A 21,897-nucleotide genomic window follows, 5' to 3' on the forward strand; every position below is an offset into this window, starting at 1 on the left:
ATATGCTCCTCATCCCTATTTTCCTGCCTTCATCCCATAACCCTTCAAACCATTACCAATTAAAAATCTATCCAACTCCTCCTTAAATTTCCTCACTGTCCCACTGCACAAATTCCCCAGATTCACAACTATCAATGAACAGTGGAAACATTCCCCTGGAAGGAAAGGGATAAGCAAATGGTATCCTGCACAGGACAGATGATAAAAAGAAATTCAACAAGAAGGAGTGCACCACGCTAATCGTGTGGAGACACCTGAGTACGAGAAACACCGAATACCACAAATTCAACTTCAAACCAACAAAGTCTGCCCAAAGCAATTAAGCCTATTACTCTTCCAAGTGTGATCAGAGCAAGTTCTGGAAGAATTGTCAAGCCTCCAGGTCATTGGAAATAAAACCAGTGAGGGTGAAGAAAGTGTAGCATGTAAAGAAAGATTGTACTATAAATATGCTAAGACTTGGGGGGAGGTGTGATATAAGGGTGCTTGGCATAGTAATAGTTAATGTGGGACTGGAGGACAGTATTGTCCACAGTATGATGTAGAGAGACAGGAGATAGAATTGTATGGAGAAACTCTAGTAGAATTCAGCTATGAAATAGTCTGGGCTACACTCTGTAGATATGGGAACAGTTCTGTGTTACCAATGAACGCTATTGCTCAAGTTGACAAGCCGCTCCGTGGTGCAATTGAATAAACCCTTACAGCAGCGCACAGTAAGTCATCATCTGAAAGTGAAAGAAGAAGAGTATGTATGTGTTGCTTAGTGCCAGTGTTCCCAGCAGATCTTCCGATTGTTGCTCATGGTAAACTGGACTGGGTGGACTTTTCCCATAACCCACCAGTTGGTTCAATGGCGGGAGGGAAGGAGGGAGGAGAGATAAGTGGAGGGTGGGTGGGTGGAGCCGGGGAGAGAATTCGGTGGAGTCCAAAAGTTGTGTTTATGCTGGCATGAATTTCCCCTTAGGATCTTCCGCTGGTGCCTGACGTGGAAGACCGTGAAACCTCCTGGAGGCCAGAGAGAAACTGAATTGCAACCTGCTATTGAGATGCACCCAATTCTCTGTGATGCCAGTGGGAAAACACGCCAATCCAGAACGTGTCTGGAAATAGTGTGGCATGCAGGAGTCGGGAGTCAGCTGGACAATGCCTCAGGATGCCTCTGGAGTTTGGGATTGCATCCACCAGCTACCCTGGACCCTGGAATACCACTGTAGTCAGAGGGAAGAGCATCTACAGATGGATCCGTAGATCCAATGTCATTGAGGTAGATGGTCTTCCAGCCTCGGAATGTTCCTGGAGATCCATCTTCTTCCCTCAATGGTGGGTCATTGGTGATGCTGTGCGCCTTTTCAATATAGCATCCAGATATGATGGCTGGGTTAACCGCCATCATGCCTGCTCCACCATGGAAGGTGGTGCAAAAGCCTAGGTGTATAATTAATAAGGTCGGGAAGATACGGTATTTTCGTGCTGGTCTCCACAGTGAGAAAGACTCCCCATTCCTTCCTTTACTACAGATCTTTGCAGAATTCCGGTGGTGTGTGACTTCACATGTCAGGACACATAGGGGCAGCACGGTGGCACAGTGGTTAGCACTGCTGCCTTGCAGCACCAGGCACCCCGGTTCAATTCCGTCCTCGGGTGACTGTGTGGAGTTGGCATGTTCTCCTTGTGTCTGCGTGGGTTTCCTCCGGGTGCTCCAGTGTCCTCTCACACTCCAAAGATATGCAGGTTAGGTTGATTGGCTGTGCTAAATTGCCCCTTAGTATCCCAGGATGTGTAGGTTAGGGGGAATTAGAAGGGTAAATACTTGGGGTTACAAGGATAGGACCTGTGTGGGATTGTTGTCAGTGCAGACTCGATGGGCTGAGTGGCCTCCTTCTGCTGTAGGTACACTATGTTTCTAGGACATGCGTGCAATCAAATACACAGCATATCATTCTGCTGTAATAAGAACAATTATTGAACATACTCAGAAGATCTGGCAGTATCGGTGGAAAGAGAAACCAAAGGGTGGCATTTTCGGGTGCACTTGCCCCTTGGCTGGAAAATCCCACCCGAGGTCAACTGACCTTTTGCACAGCCCGCATCCCGCCTGCTCGGATTCCTGTGGTGGGCAAGACAGGAAAATTCCATCCATCATCTCAGGTGCGTGATCGTTCTGGGTGAAAGGTCACAGGCCTGAAATGTTGGCCGAAAACAGCCATCCTCATTCCTGGCTGGGATTCTCCGGCGTCACTGAGAGGGAATGGAGTTTTGGTTGGAATGCCAATTTCCCCGCTCTCGCTTGCAGCAGGGCAGGCACGGACGAGCTTGGAGAAGCCTGCCCGTTAACTCCGGTTCGCCCCTGCGCCAATGCTACCATCGGGTTCAGCTACAGCAGTGTAAAATAGCTGTTCTTTATTTGAATACATTGAAGTGTGGCAGTCTCCAAATCTTTACACCGATGGATGTAATTTTACTCTCAAGAAGAGCGTCCAATATAAATTTAAATCAGGAAAGATTCTGCGACTGTCAAACAAAACGGTAGTTCTGCAACTGTTTAAACACTCAACGCAGCGTAAACAGTGACCTGAGCAAGCATATGAAATAAAGATGAACAAACTCACTGCAAACCACTCCTTCATCTTCCGCTTTGCTGCAGTCGTTTCTGAAATCACACAGCTCCCTCAGTTTAATAGATACCCCATTCTGACACATGAACGATCCCTCGAGTGTTGTCCTGGAGCCTGTCAAAGGACCTGAAATATAACCACAAATGGAATTGTACATAAAATGCATTTTATTCTGTACCATAACATGAGTGATTGATGGGTCTTTATTGTACCGCTTCTGTTGAGTAAGATGATTGTTACAAGGATGCCTTTGAGAGGACAAAAAGAAAATCACAGCTTCTCACGCCATATATTGCTGAAGAAAGAACAGTACAGCACAGGGATAGGCCCTTCAGCCCTCCAAGCCTGCGCCAATCATGATTCCTGAACTAAAACTACATGGAATCCGTGTCCTTCCGTTCCCGTCCTATTCATGTATTCATCTAAATGCCCCTTAAATGCTGCCACCATACCTGCTCCCATCATCTCCCCGGGCAGGGTGTTTCAGACAGTCACCACCATCTGTGTAAAAAACTTGCCTTGCACATTTCCTCTAAACTTTTCCCCACGCACTTTAAACCTATGTCTCCTAGTACTTGACTTTTCTACCCTAGGAAAAAGCATCTGACTATCCACTCTGTCCATGCCACTCATAATCTTGTAAACCTCTATCTGCTCTCCCCCCTCAACCTCCGCTGTTTCAGTGAGAACAAACCGAGTTTATCCAACCTCTCCTCATAGCTGATGCCCTCCAGACCAGACAACATCCTGGTAAACCTCTTCTGTACCCTCTCCAAAGCATCTATATCCTTCTGGCAGTGTGGTGACCAGAATTGTGCACAATATTCCAAATGAGGCCTAACTAAGGTTTTATATAGCAGCAGCACGGCCTGCCAATTTTTACACTCAATGCCCCAACTGATGAAGACAATCATGTCATATGCTTCTTGACTACATTATCCACCTGTGCTGCCACTTCCAGTGATCAATGGGCAGGCATACCCAGATCCCTAGTGGCATTGCCATTCATATCCTTAAGAGAAGGAAATCTGCCATCCTTACCTAGCCTGGCCTACAGGTGACACTGGATTCACAGCTATGCGGTTGACTCTTAAATATCCTCAAGGATGGCCCAGCCCACAATGCCCACATCCCATGAACAAATAAAATGAAAATAAGACAATGTAGGGCAGAACTGGACAATAGTACAAAGGAAGCAGTCTTTGGAGGGATCCAAAGCAGTATTTTAGGCTGATCAGAATGCCAAGGTTGCAAACAGTCTGAGACAGACAAGGAAGGTGAAAGTTTTTGGATGAAAGTGATCGCTTCCTGATGTTTAGCTGGAGGAAATTATCCTTTTTCCCAGCATCAGATGTTGGACAAATGGTTAGATAGCACAGAAAGAGTAGAACCTATGGATAGGGGGAAACTATCAGCCTCTGTTTGGAAGCTGGTCCTGAATCTGAGACTGAAATGGCCACACATATGAGGAAGAGGAGGGGATGTCCAGTGGATCCTATGGGAACATGAGAAAGGGGACAATTGTCAGGGATGCATAACTAGGTAAGAATGGAACCCTGTGAAGAGGCAGCTCTACTGAACTGGAGAGTGGTAAAGAGGCATGGAAGGAGAATGGTGCAATTGAACTTACTGAATGGCGCAAAGAGGTTGAGGAGGACAAAGAGGGAAAGTTGCCGCAGTCACTATCACAGTGAATCTTGTCTGCGACTTTAATTAGAGCCATTTGTATGCTGCGGGATTCAAACATGGAATTGCGAGAGAGATAGGCATGGGTCTAAATGATTTCAAGATATGCAAGGGCTTGAGACAGTAAGGTGATGATGGGGCAGCAGTTAGTGGCTTCAGAAATGTAAGGTTTGTGATGACGACTTTTTAAGCGAGAGAAACAGAAGTGGTCACCATGTGCAATATCTGCCAACATAGGAACCGAAGGAGAATTTCAGTCACTTAGTGGGAATGAGTACAGAAAACAAATGGCCTATTCTCAAACAGCCATCCCTCCTAATTTGAGGAACTCAAACAGTTATTCTGTCAGCCCTGGGGCTACTTAACTGCCTATTTTATAATGAAAAAAAAAGACTTTCATCTATTGCGTCTTTCACAACCTTAGGACATCCCAAAGTGCTTTCCAGCTAATGACATTCTTTTGCTGTGTAGTTACTGTTGCAAAACAGGAGATGTAGCAGCCAATATGTGCACAGCAAGGAGTCACAAACAGCAATGTGATAATGGTCAGATAATCTGCTTTTATGGTATTGGTTGAAGGTTTTATATACATGTATATATAAATAGTTCAGGACACCAGGAAGAACTGTCTTACTTGTCACTAAAATCATAGAATAATTGAATCTACAGTGCAGAAGGAGGCCATTTGGCTCATCAAGTCTGCATCGACTACAATCCTGCCCAGTTGCCATCCCCATAACCCCATGCATTTACCCTAATTAATTTCCCTGACATTAAGGGGCAATTTAGCACGAGTCCCTGGCACTGTGAGGCAGCAGCACTAACCACTGTGCCACCCCAATTAGAGATCTTTTATATCCTTTTAAAAGTGCAGAGAAGCTGAAATTGTGACAAACCTTTCTCAACTGGGAGTATAAAGGATAAAACTGGACTCTTGGATGGGCTCATTGATATAGGAATTACAGTTAAGTGAGTTTCAAGTAATTGGCTATGACAGTACAACAACTTCACTCTTTCAGATTACCCAAAAGGCTATTCACAGAGAAAGAGTGAATTTGGGCAGAATTTTCTGATTTTTTTTGTGAACTTGGGTGAGAAAAGTGATCTGCAGCGCACTGGCTGCACTGCCAGCTTTTTTCCTGCCAACATTTCATAAACACTCTGAAAAGAAAACAGGAAGTGGATCCCACAACACCACGCTGGCAGGGGGTGAGCTCTGAATGAGCCAGCAACTTAGTCTCCTGCGAAGGTGCCCCAATTTAAAAAAAAATAAAGAAATTAATGATCGCACAAACATGGAATCCCTCTCCCCGAACCTTCCCAATGGAAGCCCCTGGCACTGCCTCCTGGAACTACCCAGGCAATGCTGGGTGGGGACCCCATTACATCACAGGTAGAGGTGCGGGCCACTTGAATGAGAAAATCTTGCAGGTGTAAATGACATTTTGGGAATCCTGCTCGATTCTCCACACCCTCCACTCCACCATTCCTGCCCACCAAAAAATCCCCCCAGGATTTTCTGGTCCCGAAAACGGAAGGCATCATCACGGGCGGGAAGGGAAAACCTCAAGAACCATTAAATGGATCTTGAAGAGTACTTGAGCTGAGTGGCTTCCCAGAATAGTTAAGAATCCACCACATTACTGTGGCTCTGGAGTCACATGTAGGTGGCACAGTGGCACATGGTTAGCATTGCTGCCTCACAGTGCCAGGGACCCAGCTTGGATCACTGTCTGTGTGGAGTTTGTACGTTCTCTCTGCATCTGTGTGGGTTTCCTCCGGGTGCTCCAGTTTTCTCCCACAGCTTAAAAGACATGCTAGTTAGGTGCATTGACCATGTTAAATTCTCCCTCAGTATACCCGAACAAGCACTGGACTGCGGCGACTAGGGGATTTTCACAGCAGCTTTTTTTGCAGTGTTAATGTCAGCTTACTTGCGACATTAATAAATAAACCTTAAACTTTAGGCCAGACCAGGTGAGGATGGCAGATTTCCTTCCTTAAAGGGCGCTAATGATAGTTGACAAGATTACCATTACTGAGACTAGCCCACCAACTGCCATATTGGGATTTAAGTCCATGTCTCTAAGGCATTAGCATAGGCCTCTGGATTACTAGTCCAGTGACATTACCACTGCAGCCCAATCTCCCCAAAAAGCACGGACCTGAATTGCAGAGAAAAACCAAAGTACACAAAAGAAGCATTTCTGCAGTGGGACGTTTAAAACCTTTGAAGTGAATGTCAGCCCTGAAGATGCAAGACTTATTTCCAAGTTGCTTCCTCTTCCTCAGCGAATGTGCCTTTGTGGCTCTCTTTTGGTGCATTTTCCAAAATAATCAAGAGGATGTGTTCAGGAACATCTCACAAGAACAACAGTTCATGCTATTAACACCGATGACAAAATGATAAACCCCCTCTTCTTGTAATAGAATCCTGGGGCCACAAATTCAAAAGAAAAAGCAAGAATCTTCATTTCCTTAACTATCTGCTATTAGTGTTTGGACTCACATATTTCACCCAGCCTTCATAGATGTGTACAAATATTTACCATCTGCGCAGAGCACCAAGGATTTTCAGTTAAATATTATGCATGCATAAAAGCTCTGTGTAGTCATGCCAGGAAAATTCAGGGCACTTCGGAAGACTATAACAGAAAATGCCTTTGGCTGTTATAAGTGCTGATTTCAATTAGCAAACGTGACACACTGACAAGATGGGCAAATTGGAGCGAAACATTTATAGTTGACATTTCAATGTTGTACTAGCAAATCGTGTTGTAGCTTTGGTGTAGTCGGTTGTAGCATTAGTAAAGCAAAGTATGTTGTAATATTAGTGAAGTAAGTAAGATATTGTACTTGTAATGTGCCTTACAGCATTTGTGATACATGCAGTGTTGATGAAGTAGGCTGCAATGCTAATAAAGCTCACTGTAGCATTGATATAAATTGGAGCATTAATAATGCATGTTGTCTTCGCAAAGTATGTCACAATATTTGAGAAACCTAATGAAGTATTTTGTATTATTAAAGGGCATTGTTGCATCAGTAAAGTATTTATATTAATTAAATATGCCAAAGTATTAATGAAATACATTACAGCATCAGTGAGGAATGTTTCAGAGAGACCCAGTTCATGTTTTGAGCCCCTATGACACTTCTTCAGAGTTGAAGAGGACTAGAGATGGGATGGCTTATATAGTTAGACAGGGGGTGGAGGAGGAGGAACAGAATAGAAGGTCAGGGATAGGTCAGAGCTATGGAGAGATTAACAAAGATGTCATGGAGAACTAAGGTTCAGTAAAGCCCTTTGTTCTGCTATCTTATCTTTGTGCCACAATCAGCACCTTCTTTAATCTTTAATGCCACCACAAACACTCTCTTTGTCTCATGTCCATGACATCTTTGTCACTTTCTCTTTAGCTCTGACCTAACCCTGACCTTCCATTCTGCCCCACCACCTCCACCCCATCCCCTCTCCAATTATATAATCCATCACATTTCTACCCCCGCTTTAGCTCGGAAGAAGAGTCAATCGGACTCGAAACTCGGTTCCTCTCTCCACAGATGCCCGAGGACATGCTGAGTTTATCTAGCGTTTTCTGTTTCAATTTGATTATTTCCAGCATCTGCAGTATTTTGCTTTTATGTAAGAATATTTCCGTACTTGTAAAGCAAAGTGAAGTATATTGAAGTGTTCGTGATGAATCTTAGATACCAATAAGGCAATCTGAAGCATTGGTGAAGCACATTGAACATTAATTGCAGATAAAGAATTGGAGAACACGATGAAGCATTAATGTGATAACTAGACATAGATGTTAATGTATTCTAGTATTAGTCAAGTGTGTTGAAGAATGAGGAAACTACATGATAACATTAATGAAGCATGTCGATTCACATTTTTGTTTTAGTGATGCATGGTAGAATATTAATAAGGTGTAACATTGGCATATTTGAGGATTAGCAAAGTCAGAAATAGTATTCATAAAGTTTTCCGAGTGATATACTATTGACAAACATGTTCAACTATCGTGGTGCTACAGTGAAGTTAATAATGAAATAAAAGTAATGATGGAGCTGAAACATTGGTGAATAATACTGATGAGAAAGTAAGAAATAGGAGCAGGAGTAGGCCACTCAGCCCTATGAGCCCTCTTTGCTATTCAATGAGATCAGGGCCAATCTTCAGCCATTTTCCTGCACTAATCTCGTATCCCTCGAAGTTTTTAGTATGAAGAAATCTATTAATCTCAGTCTTGAACTTACTCAAAGACTGAGTCTCCAAAGCCCTCTGGGGCAGAGAATTTCAAAGATTCACTCTCCTTTAGAGTGAAAAAAATTCTCCTCATCTCAGTCCTAAATGAGACGGCATCCCCTTGTTCTAGACACCCAGCCAATGGAAACATCCTTCTAGAGATCATCTTTCAATCTTCTAAACTCCAGAGAATAAAGGCCCAGTCTATTCACTCCTTCCTCATAGGACAGTCTCTCTGTTGCAGGAATTAATTTAGTGAACCTTTTGTGCAGTCCCCTATGGTAAGTGTGTCTTTTCTTGGTTAAGAAAACCAAAACTGCTCACAATGAACCAAGTGAGGTCTCATCAAGGCTTTATATAATTGCTGTAAGACATATTTACTCCTATACTCAAATCATCTTGTAATAAAGGCCAACATACCACTTGCCTTCTTATTTGCTTGCTATACCTGTATAACAGGTTTCAGAACAAGGACAGCTTAGTCTCTTTGACGTTCAACACTTCCCAGACTCTCACCACTTAAGAATTGCTCTGTATTTCCATTTTTCCTACCAAAGTGGATCACCTCACATTTCTCCACATTGCATTCCACCTGCCAATTTTTTGCCCACTTATTCAGTCTCTCTAGATCCTCTAGAAACTCGAAATGTCTTTGTATCCTCCTCACAGCTCTCGCTTCCACCTAGTTTTGTCCTTTGCAAACTTGAAAATATTACCTTTAATCCCCACATCTAAATCATTGATACATGTTGCGAGTAGCTGGAGACCAAACACAGATCCCCACTAATCAGAGCCTGACAACCTGAAAATGACCCATTTATGCCTACTCTCTGTTTTCTGTCCATTCACCAGTTCTCAGTCCAAGCCTGTATATTATGCCCACACCATGGGCTCCACATTTAATACTAATCTCTTGTGTGGGACTTTATTAAAAGCTTTCTAAAAATCTAATTGTACCACATCGACCGGTGCCCCCTTGTCTATTCTGCTGGTTACATCCCCAAAATGCTCTGTTGAACATGATTTCCCTTTCAAAAATCCATAAATAAGGGCAATGTCTGAATGGGAAAAGTGTATGAGTAATTCTTTCTTCGTCCTTTCCCCCATTAGGATTCTGCAGTCTCACCACTTTCCCAGCGAAACGTCAAGATAATTATTTAAAAAAGAAAAATGGTTGCAAGAAGGAAACAAAAATAGCTACACATTGCCTTTTTTTAGAAACAAGTTTGAAGTATCTAGTTTGTTGCAGGCACTACATTGACAGCACTTTGCAAACCTAAGGTTTTACCTTCATCGCAGTTTTTCAGGATAACTGAGTCCACAGCTGCCAACTCCCAGACTCTTCTGCTGTTTCCTTTATATTCCAAAGAGATCCGGAAAGACTCTTCCAAACGTCCTATTCTCCCCTGCAGCAGAGTCCATCTGTTCCAGTCGGAAATATATGGAATACACAAAGAGAGAGTGAGAGAAAACACTGTGGATCAGGCCAACACAGGAACTTGCTTGTAAATCAAATCAGCTTTACAGCTTTATATCAAAGTGCCTCTCAACTCGGGCACAGTTACTCATAAAGGGGACTGAATTTAAATAGGGGTGGTGGTATTTTGGTGTGCACGCAGGCACAGATCTTTAAATCTATCTTTTATACTGGACCCCATGATATATCAGAGCAACAACACACAGCTGGAGTTTTCTGTTGCTACACTGCTCAAAACTGTGTGGCAGAATGTAGAAAAAATGGAAAAAAACAGGGTTAGAATGTTTCTTCCTCTTGCAAAAGCTTGCGAAAGTTTCAGCCAGTGCCCCCTCAAAATGCCACCAAATGATTGCTAATTTCACCACGACCCCACTGAGAGAGTACTGCTGATCAGAGGTAAGTTAAGCTTATTTACTTGTGTCACAAGCAGACTTCTGTGAAAATCCCCTAGTCGCCACACTCCGGCACCTGTTCGGGTACACTGAGGGAGAATTTAACGTGGCCAATGAACCTAGCCAACACATCTTTTGGATTGCAGGCGGAAACTGGGGCACCCGAAGGAAACCCACGCAGACACGAGGAGAACGTGCAGACTCCGCACAGACGGTGACCCATGTCCTGGCACTGTGAGGCTGCTGTGCTAGCCACTGTGCAACCGTACTGGTTTTGACAGATTTGACATGGTCAAAAGGTAATTGAAGGAATAGTGAATTGGTGAGGGAGAATTTAGAATGACCAATGCACCTAATCAGCACATCGCTCGGACCGTGGGAGGAGACAGGGACACCCGGAGGAAACCCACACAGACACAGGGAGAACATGCAAACTGCCCCGGAATCAGGGCGGGCACGGCTCACAGAACAGAATTCTCCGTTGGCCTCAGGCAGGGTATTATGAGCCTCGCCCAAACGAGGTGACACAAGCTGGGAATCGAACCCGGGTGCCTGGCACTGTGCGCCAGCAGTGCTAACCACTGTGTCACTGTGCAATACCAGAGGACAGATGATGGCTGCTCAGTCAATGCGGGAAGATAACTGATTGCCCTGATGGAGGAAAGGGGCCTGATGGTAGTCCACTGACTTATCTTCTTACCATACGCAAACCAGAAGAGGCAACGGTCATTCAAAGCCTAGATTAAAAGTTGTGATAAGAGATAAGGTATTTTGACCTGTACATGAGACCTCCTCATTTGGCTCCCTGTAGGTATAGGACTCCCTTCCTGTGGTGGAAATACCATTAGAACTGGTAATGATCCATGTTTAATGATCCTTGACTGGGGATCACTTGACTAAAGTCACAGTGGGCAATGGGCAGAATAGTCTTATCTCAGCGCACCAGCAGCATAGCAAAACCTTCCCACAGAAATATTCAGCCAACTAGTCTATAAATGAATTCAATATTACAAAATATTAGATATATATGAGTGTGAAGGCAAGCAATGGATGATTTCAGCTTGTTAAACATCTGTGCTAAAATGTCACTGAATTTTATTTTGTTATTGAGATGATTAAATAAAGTAAAATATTTTACAGGGAGATAAATAATAAAAGGAAAGTCATAATGGGAATGGCTGCACTTAATGACGGACAGGATCGTAGCACAGGCAACGACAGCGAAATTACAGTATCATCAACTAATTACGTTGCTTCAGGGAAACTGGACAGGTAGACATGATACTGGATAATGAGATTCAAAATGAGATAACTGTTTTAATAAAAAGAAATGAAATATTAAATAAGCTAATCAAACTTAAAACAGGTTAAAATCTCTCACCCAGATGTATTGTAACCTCTCATTTTAAAAGCATTTAGGGAAGTGATGGCAGAGGCATTACTACACATCTTTAATAATCAGTTTGAGTAATTTTCTGTCTTACCTGTGTTTAAGAAGGAGACAGAAAGTATCTAAGGAATGAAACACTACCCAGTGGATGGCACAGTGGCACAGTGGTTAGCACTGCTGCCTCACAGTGCCAGGGACCCAGGTTCAATTCCCAGCTTGGGTCACTGTCTGTGCGGAGTTCGCATGTATTCCCTGCGTCTGCGTGGGTTTTCTCTGGGTGCTCCAGTTTCCTCCCACAGTCCAAAAGACGTGCTGGTTAGGTGCATTGGCCACGCTAAATTCTCCCTCAGTGTACCCAAACAGATGCCGGAGTGTGGCGACTGGTGCATTTTCACAGTAACTTCATTGCAGTGTTAATGTAAGCCCACTTGAGACACTAATAAATAAACCTAAAGCTTAGTAACATTGGTGGTTGGAAAAATAATGGACAATGTACTAAAGGAGGGAATGTAAAAACATCTTGGCCGGTATTTTATGACCTTGTTTGGGTGAGGCTCATAAAACCCCGACTGAGGCCAATGGGGAATTCTGTTCTGTGTGCTGCGCCCGCCCTGATTCTGGGACAGGTGCTGGCAGTAAAATTCCGATACTAAGATCCAAAAAACATAATAATGAATAGACAGGCAATCTTTTGAACTTTTTAAGAGGTAACAGAGATAGTAGCTAAAGGTACTGTCATTGATGCAATTTATCCAGAATTTCAAAAAGTTCTGTGTTGAAGTGTCACATAATAGGCTAACGGATAAGGTCAGAGAATGTAGACACAGAGGACAAGTTGAAGATTAGCTAGTTTCTGAAAGACAGAAAGCAAAGAGTTGGGGCAAAATATAGTCCTTCAGAATGTCAAAATATGGGAAGTGGTGTTCCACAAGGAATGTATCCAAATACAAAACGTTTGAACAGAGTACAGAGCTATGGTTTCTCAATTCAGTTAAGCCTGAGCCAGATGAGCAAGCCATTAAAATTTACCTAGCAATTAGGAATCAAGGTCTACGCACGCTGAACACATGATTAACTTAAGTAGAGCTAAAGAATCCCTAAAAGATACGGACCACGCTGGAAGACCAGTTCAGAGTCAGGTTAAACATCCATATTCATCAAGTAGAATTCATGTCATTCCAAACATAACCTAGTGAATCTATAAACCACTTCAGCAGCAGAGAAAAGGATACGTGTTGTAATTTTCAGATTCAGGGTTGGTAGACAGATTTGTTGATTTGAAGATCGCATTCCACTCCCATGGAAGCATTCCAGCAAGATCAGCTCAAAAAATCCAAAGCTTATAGCTTTGAAGCATGCTCAAGGATAGATATAAGTACAAAGTGATCCTTGTAGTTCAATGAAGTTTACAGATCCTCAGCATGGCTCCAATTTCTAAAGTTTCCAAAAAGTTTATTTATTGGTCACAAGTAAGGCTCACGTTAATGCTGCAATGAAGTTACTGTGAAATTCCCCTAGTTGCCACACTCCAGCGCCTGTTCGGGTCATTGCACCTAATTAGCCTGTCTTTCAGACTGTGGGAGGAAACCGGAGCACCCGGAGGAAACCAACGCAAGCACGGATAGAACGTACAAATTCCACACAGCCAGTGACCCAAGCCAGGAATCGAACCCGGGTCCCTGGCACTGTGAGGCAGCAGTGCTAACCACTGTGTCACCATGTCATCTCCTGCTGGTGCAGTTACTGGAATACCCCTTATGGGGGAATCTAGAACAAAAGATCACAGATATAGGTTGAGAGGCAATAGATTTAAAACTGAGGCATGGAGGAACTACTTCTCACAGAGGGTCGTGAATTTGTGGAACTCACTGCCCCGTATCGCGGTGGAGTCTGAATCGTTGAATGGTTTCAAGAAGGAGATAGATATATTTCTAATAAAAAAAGGATAAAGAGATATGGGGGACAGGTAGGAAGATGGGTTTAAGACCAGTGAGAGATTAGCCATGATCTCATTGAATGGTGGAGCAGGCTTGAATGGCTAAATTTGCGCATTTTTGTCTCTAATTCCTATCTTGCTTTGTTCAAAGCTAGCAAGGCATGTAGAGGTGTGGCCTTCTGCACACACCAAGGAAATGCCCAAATTTCCTGAAAGGCATGTGGCACGAAAGAGGTGTGCACTGATTCAGCAGCCAATGGGTACCTTCAAGCAATAAGAATGACCATCTGGTATCCTGTCAGAAATATGAGATGATTAACAAACCAGAAAACGATGATGACGTGTACAACTAGACAAAACTGTGAACACCATCTCACGGGAAGCATCGGTCGCACCATCTGAAGTGCTTTCCGAGATTAAAATGATCTGCCGCAAGAAAGTTGGTAGCTATTCATCGTTGGCCAAGATTGACACAAGTTGCTGCTGATACGAGTTTTTTCACTGTGCATTGCTCCATCTTGCTAACTGGAGGGAGGGGCGATATTTGAGAGGGCCATTGCCACTGAGTTATGACAGTGTTCTCGTGGCCCACCCAGTCAATGGAGCAAAACCAGAAAACAACGTAAGTCAGTCAATAATACATCAGATAGGGAACGCATAAGAAACTTCTTGAACCAGAGAGTGGTGAGAATGTGGAACTCGTTACCACAGGGATGGGAAAAGTGTTGAAGCATTTACGGGGAGGCAAGATTGGCTTTTAAGGGAGAATGGAATAGACAGGTTATACACATTCGGCAGGATGTGGGGTGACTCTCAGAATCTCAATCTCACATTCAATTGAACTCTGCATGTGGTGGGGCTTCCTTCCTCCAAGTCCCAGCTTGGAGAGTGGTTGGCCAATCTGTCCAGCCACAGGGCTGTGGTGCTCAGAAGAAGAACTGCAATTCTCTGCCTGGAACTAAGCTCCGGGATGGTTCTTAAGGTAAATCCTGGGGATCCCTGGGAGGTTCTTGGGGGGTGGGGAGGTTGGGAGGGGGCAGAGAAATCAGGAGGGAGCCAATCCTAGCTGCAGAGTTTAGGCCAGGAGGAAGAAAGTGTTAAATAAGTTAAGTGCCCCTGGTGTTAAGGATAGAGGATTGGCTGACTGGCAGAAGACAGAGAGTGAGGATAAAAGGGTCTTTTTCAGGTTGGTAGCTGGTGACTAGTGGTGTGCCTCAGGGGTCAGTGCTGGGACCACAATTTTTCACAATAAACATTAACGATTTGGAGGAAGGAACTGAAGGCATTATTGCTAAGTTTGCAGATGATACAAAGATATGCAGAGGGACAGGTAGTATTGGGGAAGCGGGGGACTGCAGAAAGACTTGGACAGGTTCGGGGAGGGGTCAAAGAAGTGGCAGATGGAATACAATGTGGAAAAGTGTGAGGTTATACACTTTGGAAGGAGGAATGGAGGCATTGACTATTTTCTAAATAGGAGAATGTTTAGGAAATCAGAAACAACAAAGGGACTTGGAAATCATTGTTCAAGATTCTCTTAAGGTTAACGTGCAGGTTCAGTCAGCAGTTAGGAAGGTAAATGCAATGTTTACATTTATGTTGTGAGGGCTAGAATACAAGAGCAGGGATGTACTTCTGAGGCTGTATAAGGCTCTTGTTAGACCCCAATTGGAGTATTGTGAGCAGTTTTGGGCCCCATATCTAAGGAAGGACCTGCTAGCCTTGGAAAGGGTCCAGAGGAGGTTCACAGGAATGATCCCTTGAGTGAAAAGCTTGTCATATGAGGATCGGTTGAGGATTCTGGATCTGTACTGATTGGAGCTGAGATGGATAAGGGAGGATCTTTTTGAAACTTACAGGATACTGCGAGGTTTGGATAGAGTGGACGTGGAGAAGATGTTTCCACTAGTACGAGAAATTAGAACCAGAGGGCACAACCTCAGGCTAAACGGACGATCTTTTAAAACAGAGATGAGGAGGAATTTCTTCAGCCAGAGAGTGGTGAATCTACGGAACTCTTTGCCGCAGAAGGTTATGGAGGCCAGGTCATTGAGTGTCTTTAAAACAGAGATAGATAGGTTCTTGATTAATAAGGGGATCAGGGGTAATGGGGAAAAGGCAGGAGAATGGGGATAAGAAAAATATCAGCCATGATTGAATGGCGGAGCAGACTCGATAGGCCAAGTGGCCTCATTCTCTTCCTATGTCTTATGGTCTTATGGGGAGTTGGGGGGAGCATGGAGGGCCAGAACTCCCAAGTCTTGAAGGTGAGGGCACACCAAATCTGAAGGGACATTCAGATTGAAGTCCCCCCTCGCCTCTCTTCCTGCCTGAGATGGAGTTTCATCCATTTTTTCATTTCCCACTCTGCTCTGACCTGTTCCTGCCATCCTAAAGGTTGAGGTTGGGGGGGTAAAGGCCCTTAGGTGGCCATACAGTGGCCATTTCAGGGGTTTAGTAGGGAAAAGGGCAGATTTTGCGCCCAAGGCCCTGCCTGCCCAACCATGGAATGGTGTCCGGGTTGGGGCAAGCAGGATCCTGAAGGAAATCTCTTCCATGCAATTTTATCCTCTGCTCCCACCTCAGAACATGGACTGTTTGTGTCAACTGGTCTGTATATTCTATGTACTTCGCTACAATGAAGTAATCAATCACTGCCCTTTAATATTCACAAAGACAGCGATTAGTTCCTATACAAGTTCAAAGACAATGAGATAAATGAAGACACTGATCACTTAAAGAGAAAACTAATAAAGTAGCTGTAAATAGAAAGAAATAGAAACAAGAAAATATGTTAAGAAATGGAACAGACTCATTGATGCTGTAACAGAAAAGGGAGTAAAATAGCATGGAAAGCAATTAACCAGATGACAACACAAGCATTTCTAATTGGAATTCTTTTTACAAACGTTTTAGGTTCTGTTCATACTGCGACCTTCAGTGTCATTACAAGCCAATCTCCAATTTATAATTCTCAGGCCAGTTCACACCCGCTGCCACTGCCAGCGAGAATGGAGAATTTGGCCCTCAGTCAAATTTCCGTTCACTGGAACAGGGACTGGAGAATCCCAGCCACGAGTGAGATTGGAGAATCCAGCCCAACAATGTGAAAGTTGAACTTTAGTTCTGAACTCCCCCACCATCAGGAACATTCCTTCTGAATCTACCCTGTCTAATCCTTTTAGAATTTTATAGGTTTCTATGAGATCCCCTCTCATTCTTCTACACACCAATGAATACAATTCTAACCAACTTTGTCTCCTTGTATGACAGACCTGCCATCCCAGGAATCAGCCTGGTAAACCTTTGCTGCACTGCCTCCTTCCTCAGATAAGGATACTAAAACTGCACACAGTACTCCAGGTGTGGCCTCACCAATGCCCTATACAATTGCAGCAAAACACCCCTATCCCGATACTCAAATCCTCTCACTATGAAGGCCATATGCCATCTTTATTGCCAGCTGTACCTGTGCACTTACTTTCTAAAGCATGGCAATACCAAGGTCTCGCTGAGTATCCACCTCTCTCAATTTCCACCTATTCAACTAATAATCTACCTTCCTATTTTTGCTACCGAAGTGGATAACCTCACCTTCACCCACATTATGCCGATACTGCGTTTGTCCGCTCACTCAGTCTGTCCAAATCATGCTGAAACATCTCTGTATCCTCCTCACATGTAATATATATGATGTTCTGACTGATGCTACACTGGCAGGCATCAGGTCAGTGGCTGCAATATTAATAGACCCTGAAACACTTTTTGTACTGTTATTAAATAATAATTCAGAACGGTCCTTAATAAATGATTAGAGATGAACATCACGACAGTGACCCATTCTTCATTCAAGTTTGTGCAACTCCAGTCGTTGGCAAAATTTTAAAAGGAGAAAGAGAGGCTGTTAGAACAGCGGATTCTGTTCAGTATCACAATACTTCATAGCATGATCACTCCACACAGAATAAGAAGACCAGTATTCTGTTTCATTTTTGCTAATATTAAAGCATTTACTCAAAATTAATGATGAAGACATTACTAATAAAGCAGCAGGCTCTTTGATATGTTTCTAAAACAACAGCGTTATAATTATTTTTCTTTCAGATGATATTCTGAGTGAAATATTATTATGTGTTTCTTGATAACCCAAAGAATGACAACAAGTTACGTTTACATCACCATTCTTAACATGGTAACATGCCGCAGGGTGAGTGACTGGGGCAAAAACAGCCACGTCTGGAGTTTTGGTGGCCACAAAATAAGTCAGGAAGGCAGATTTTAAGGTTTAAGTGGCAGTTTGAAGGGAAACTTCAGAGAGGGAACTCCAGGCTTCTTAAAGTTTATTTATTTGTGTCACAAGTAGGCTTACATTAACACTGCAATGAAGTCACTGTGAAAATCCCCTAGTCACCACTCTCCAACGCCTGTTCCCGATACATTAAGGGAGAATTTAGCATAGCCGATAGACCTAACCAGCATGTCTTTTGACTGTGGGAGAAAACTGGAGCACCCAGAGGAAGCCCACACAGACATGGGGAGAATGTGCAGACTCTGCACAGAAGGTGGCCCAGGGCCTGAATTGAACCGGGTCCCTGGTGGTGTGAGGCAGCAGTGCTAACCATTGTGCCACCATGCCTAGGCTTAAGGCCTAGCCAGCTGAATGCATGACTGCCAAAGGTGGAATGATGAAATAAAATCAAGTGTGTATCAGAAATTGAAGGAGCACTGAGATTTTAGATTTTGTAGGGCTGGAGGTGGTCACCAGTGTATAGAAAGGGGAGAGACCATGATGGGGCTTGGACAGAAGGACTGGACTGGGAGCCAACGTAGGTCAGTGTGATGGGAAAATAGGAATTGGTGTGGAATAGAGTACGGGCAGTTTGAGTTTGGATGTGGTGAAGTTTGAAGGTTAGAAGATTGCAAGCTAGTCAGGGCAGCATTAGAATAATCAAATCTTCAGGTATAGTTAAAAGTAGAATAGCTATCATTCAGAAAGCCCACCAACGCCTCAATTTTCTCTGGAGACTAAGGAAATTTGGCATGTCTGCTACAACTCTCATCAAGTTCACAGATGCACCATAGAAAGCATTCTTTCTAGTTGTATCACAGTTTGGTATGGCTCCTGCTCTGCCCAAGATCACAGGAAACTACAAAGGGTCATGAATGAAGCCCACTCCATCACTCAAACCAGTCTCCCATCCATTGACACTGTCTACACTTCTCACAGCCAGCATAATCAAAGACCCCACGTACCCTGGACATACTGTCTTCCACCTTCTTCCATCAGGAATAAAACACAAAAGTCTGAGATCACATACCAAGAGATTCGAAAACAGCTTCTTCTCTGCTGCCATTAGACTTTTGAGTGGGTCTACCTCACATTAAGTTGATCTTTCTCTACACCCCAGCTATGACTGTAACACTACATTCTGCACTTTCCCCTTTCCTTCTCGATGAGCAATATGCTTTGTATAGCGTGCAAGAAACAATACTTTTCACTACATACTAATACAAGCAACTATAATAAGTCAAATCAAATCAGTAATACAGACATGGAAGACAGCTTCAGCAGCAAATGTGTTGAGGTAGGAGTGAAGATAGATTATGGAGATAAACACTTTTATTGTGATGGAGAGGACATGGGTTTGGGAATTCAGCTTGGCATCGAGTAGGCTGAAAACGACTTAGTTCAGCTTAACATTGTAGCTGAAGGAGCGGATCTAATTAGTGGTTAAGGTATCAAATTTGAGATGCAAGGAATCAAAAACAATTGCTTCTTCTCCCCAAAGCTGAAATTGCGATTCACCTCAGACTGAAATTGGGCTAACAGTCCGACAACAGAGAGGTTTTGGTGCGATCAGGAGAAGCGTTGACATGGTTCTATTTCATTTGGAAAATGACTCAATGACTGCAGATGGTGTTAACAAGAGGCAGCATGAGCAGAAGAAAAGGCAGGATGAAGGATATTGCTTGAGGCACTGAAATAAACAGTGCAGAGGCAAGAAGTAATTGCTGGAGGTTCTTTACTCACGCCAGGTTAGGGAGAGTGAAAAGTTAAGGTTTATTTACCAGTCACAAGTAAGGCTTACATTAACACTGCAATTAAGTTACTGTGAAACTCCCCTAATCGTCACACTTTGGCGCCCGTTCTGGTCAATGCACCTAACCAGACTGTGGGTCGAAACTAGAGCACCTGGAGGAAACCCACGCAGACATGGGGAGAATGTGAAAACTCCACACAGACGGTGACCCAAGCTGGGAATTGAACTGGGTCCCTGGCGCTGTGAGACTGCAGTGCTAACCACTATGCCACTGTGTCACCTCTGAGACCAAGCAAGGACAGCTCCAGTAAGCTGGATGGAGGTAACGGAGGAGGATGATGTGACTGACTGTGTCAAAGGTCAAGCAGTGATAATGAATCATGGACCCAATCACAGGTTATGTTGTTTGGACTTGACTACAGGCAATGTTGTTTGGAATTTAGCTATGATCGTTTTATTATTGTGAAAAAAAAGGGTTGGGGCCTTATTGGAGAGATTCCAAGAAGGAATTGCAAGAAAGGTGGCCACAGATTCAGCAAGTGGCCAGATGTCAATGAATTTGGAAAGAAAAGGATAACTTTTGCGAAGAGGAAAGAGGAATGACGTTAGAAATGGGAGCAGGAGAGGAACATAAAGCACCTGGAGCTTTCTCCACCATAGTGATCTTCTGCATCGACTCTATGTTTATGCTTGCTCCCCATTTCCCTTGATTTGCTGAGAGATTCAGGGGGTGATTCTCCCAGCCCGCTAGGCTGCTTTAACAGTGCAGCGGGCCAGGGGACATAAACAGATGCCATGTAATGGGCTTCCCGCTGGGCACTACAGCCTCCGCAAGACTCCAGGCACAGGACTTCCAGCGCTGAATGCTCCGTGCCAGAAATCAGCATGGTGCTGTATAGATGATGCTAATGATCATTAGCATCTAATTAGCAGGCCTGGATCTGAAGTCTCTGAGTCTGCCAGTCTCTCCCTCCTGCCTTGCCAGGAGTGTTTCACCCCAGCGGAGTTCACAATAGCTTCTGACTAGCGGGGAGCCAGCAGCCTGACCCTGCTGGAGTGAAGGGGGTCCATCAAGGTCCCTCAGAAGGTTGGGAGTAGGAAGGGGGGCTCCCTGGGCATTGCCACCTTGAAAGAGACTGGGCCTAAAACGCCAGTAAGCGTTTTTGACCCTTTCACAAGGGGCAGGGCAGGGCAAGTTTCTCCCTATCCATTCTGTCTAGACCTCTTGTGATCTTGAACACGTTGATCAAATCTCCTCTCAGCCTCCTGTTCTCCAAAGAAATGAGTCCTAAATTCTTCAATCTATCTTCATAACTGAAGCTCCTCATTGCAGGAACCATTCTCGTGAATCTTTTCTTTACTCTCTCTAATGCCTTCACATCCTTTCTGAAGTGTGCTGCTCAGAACTGAACTCAGTATTCCATCTGAAGCTCAGTGAGTGATTTATACAAGTTCAACAAAACCTCCTTGCTCTTGTTCTCCACACATCTATTCACAAAGCCCAAGATACTGCCTGCTTTATTAAGCTTTACAATGTATGATGCTTTATAAGATCCTGCCTTTATATCTTTGCAGCCACCTCATCCTCCTCACAGTTTACATTCCCACCTAGCACTGTACTGTCAACAAACTTTGATACCTTGCTCTCGGCCTCTTTGGGGTAAATGTTCTGGTCCTGCCTGCCGTGGGAATTTTCAAGGGCGGGACGGAAAAGTGACCTCGGGTGGGAATTTCTGGTCTCGGGATGGGCTCCACTGGAAAATCCCAGCCTTTGTCAAAGTTACCACACACCTTTAAAACATTTTTTAAATTCATTTGTGGGACATGGGTGCCACTGGCTGGCCAGCATTTATTGCCCATCCTTTGTTGTCCGAGGGCAGTTGAAAGTCAACCACATTGCTCAGGCTCTGGAATCAAATGTAGGCCAGATTGGGTAAGGACGGCAGATTTCCTTTCTTAAAGGACATTAGTTCACCACTAATCGGCAATGGTTTCATGGTCAATAGATTCTTAATTCCAGATTTTTTTTATTGAGTTCAAATTCCACCATCTGCCATGGCAGGGTTTGGACTGGTCACCACACTACCAGAAGGACATGGAAG

The 21,897-nt window shown here is 43.9% G+C and overlaps 1 protein-coding gene across 1 annotated transcript in view; it reads right to left on the bottom strand.

Moving 5' to 3' along the window:
* Positions 1-21,897, bottom strand: part of LOC145350623 (ALK tyrosine kinase receptor-like) — a 1,029,887-nt gene that overhangs the window by 342,914 nt on the left and 665,076 nt on the right. Inside the window, exons 5-6 of the mRNA XM_080199829.1 lie at positions 9,848-9,981; positions 2,613-2,744 (exon numbers count right to left, since the gene is read on the bottom strand). Coding sequence (XP_080055955.1) covers positions 2,613-2,744; positions 9,848-9,981 — 266 coding nt within the window. The remainder of the gene's footprint in view (positions 1-2,612; positions 2,745-9,847; positions 9,982-21,897) is intronic.

This window comes from Carcharhinus amblyrhynchos, chromosome 12 (assembly GCF_965287045.1).
Source record: "Carcharhinus amblyrhynchos chromosome 12, sCarAmb.v2.hapA, whole genome shotgun sequence".
Taxonomy (NCBI): domain Eukaryota; kingdom Metazoa; phylum Chordata; class Chondrichthyes; order Carcharhiniformes; family Carcharhinidae; genus Carcharhinus; species Carcharhinus amblyrhynchos.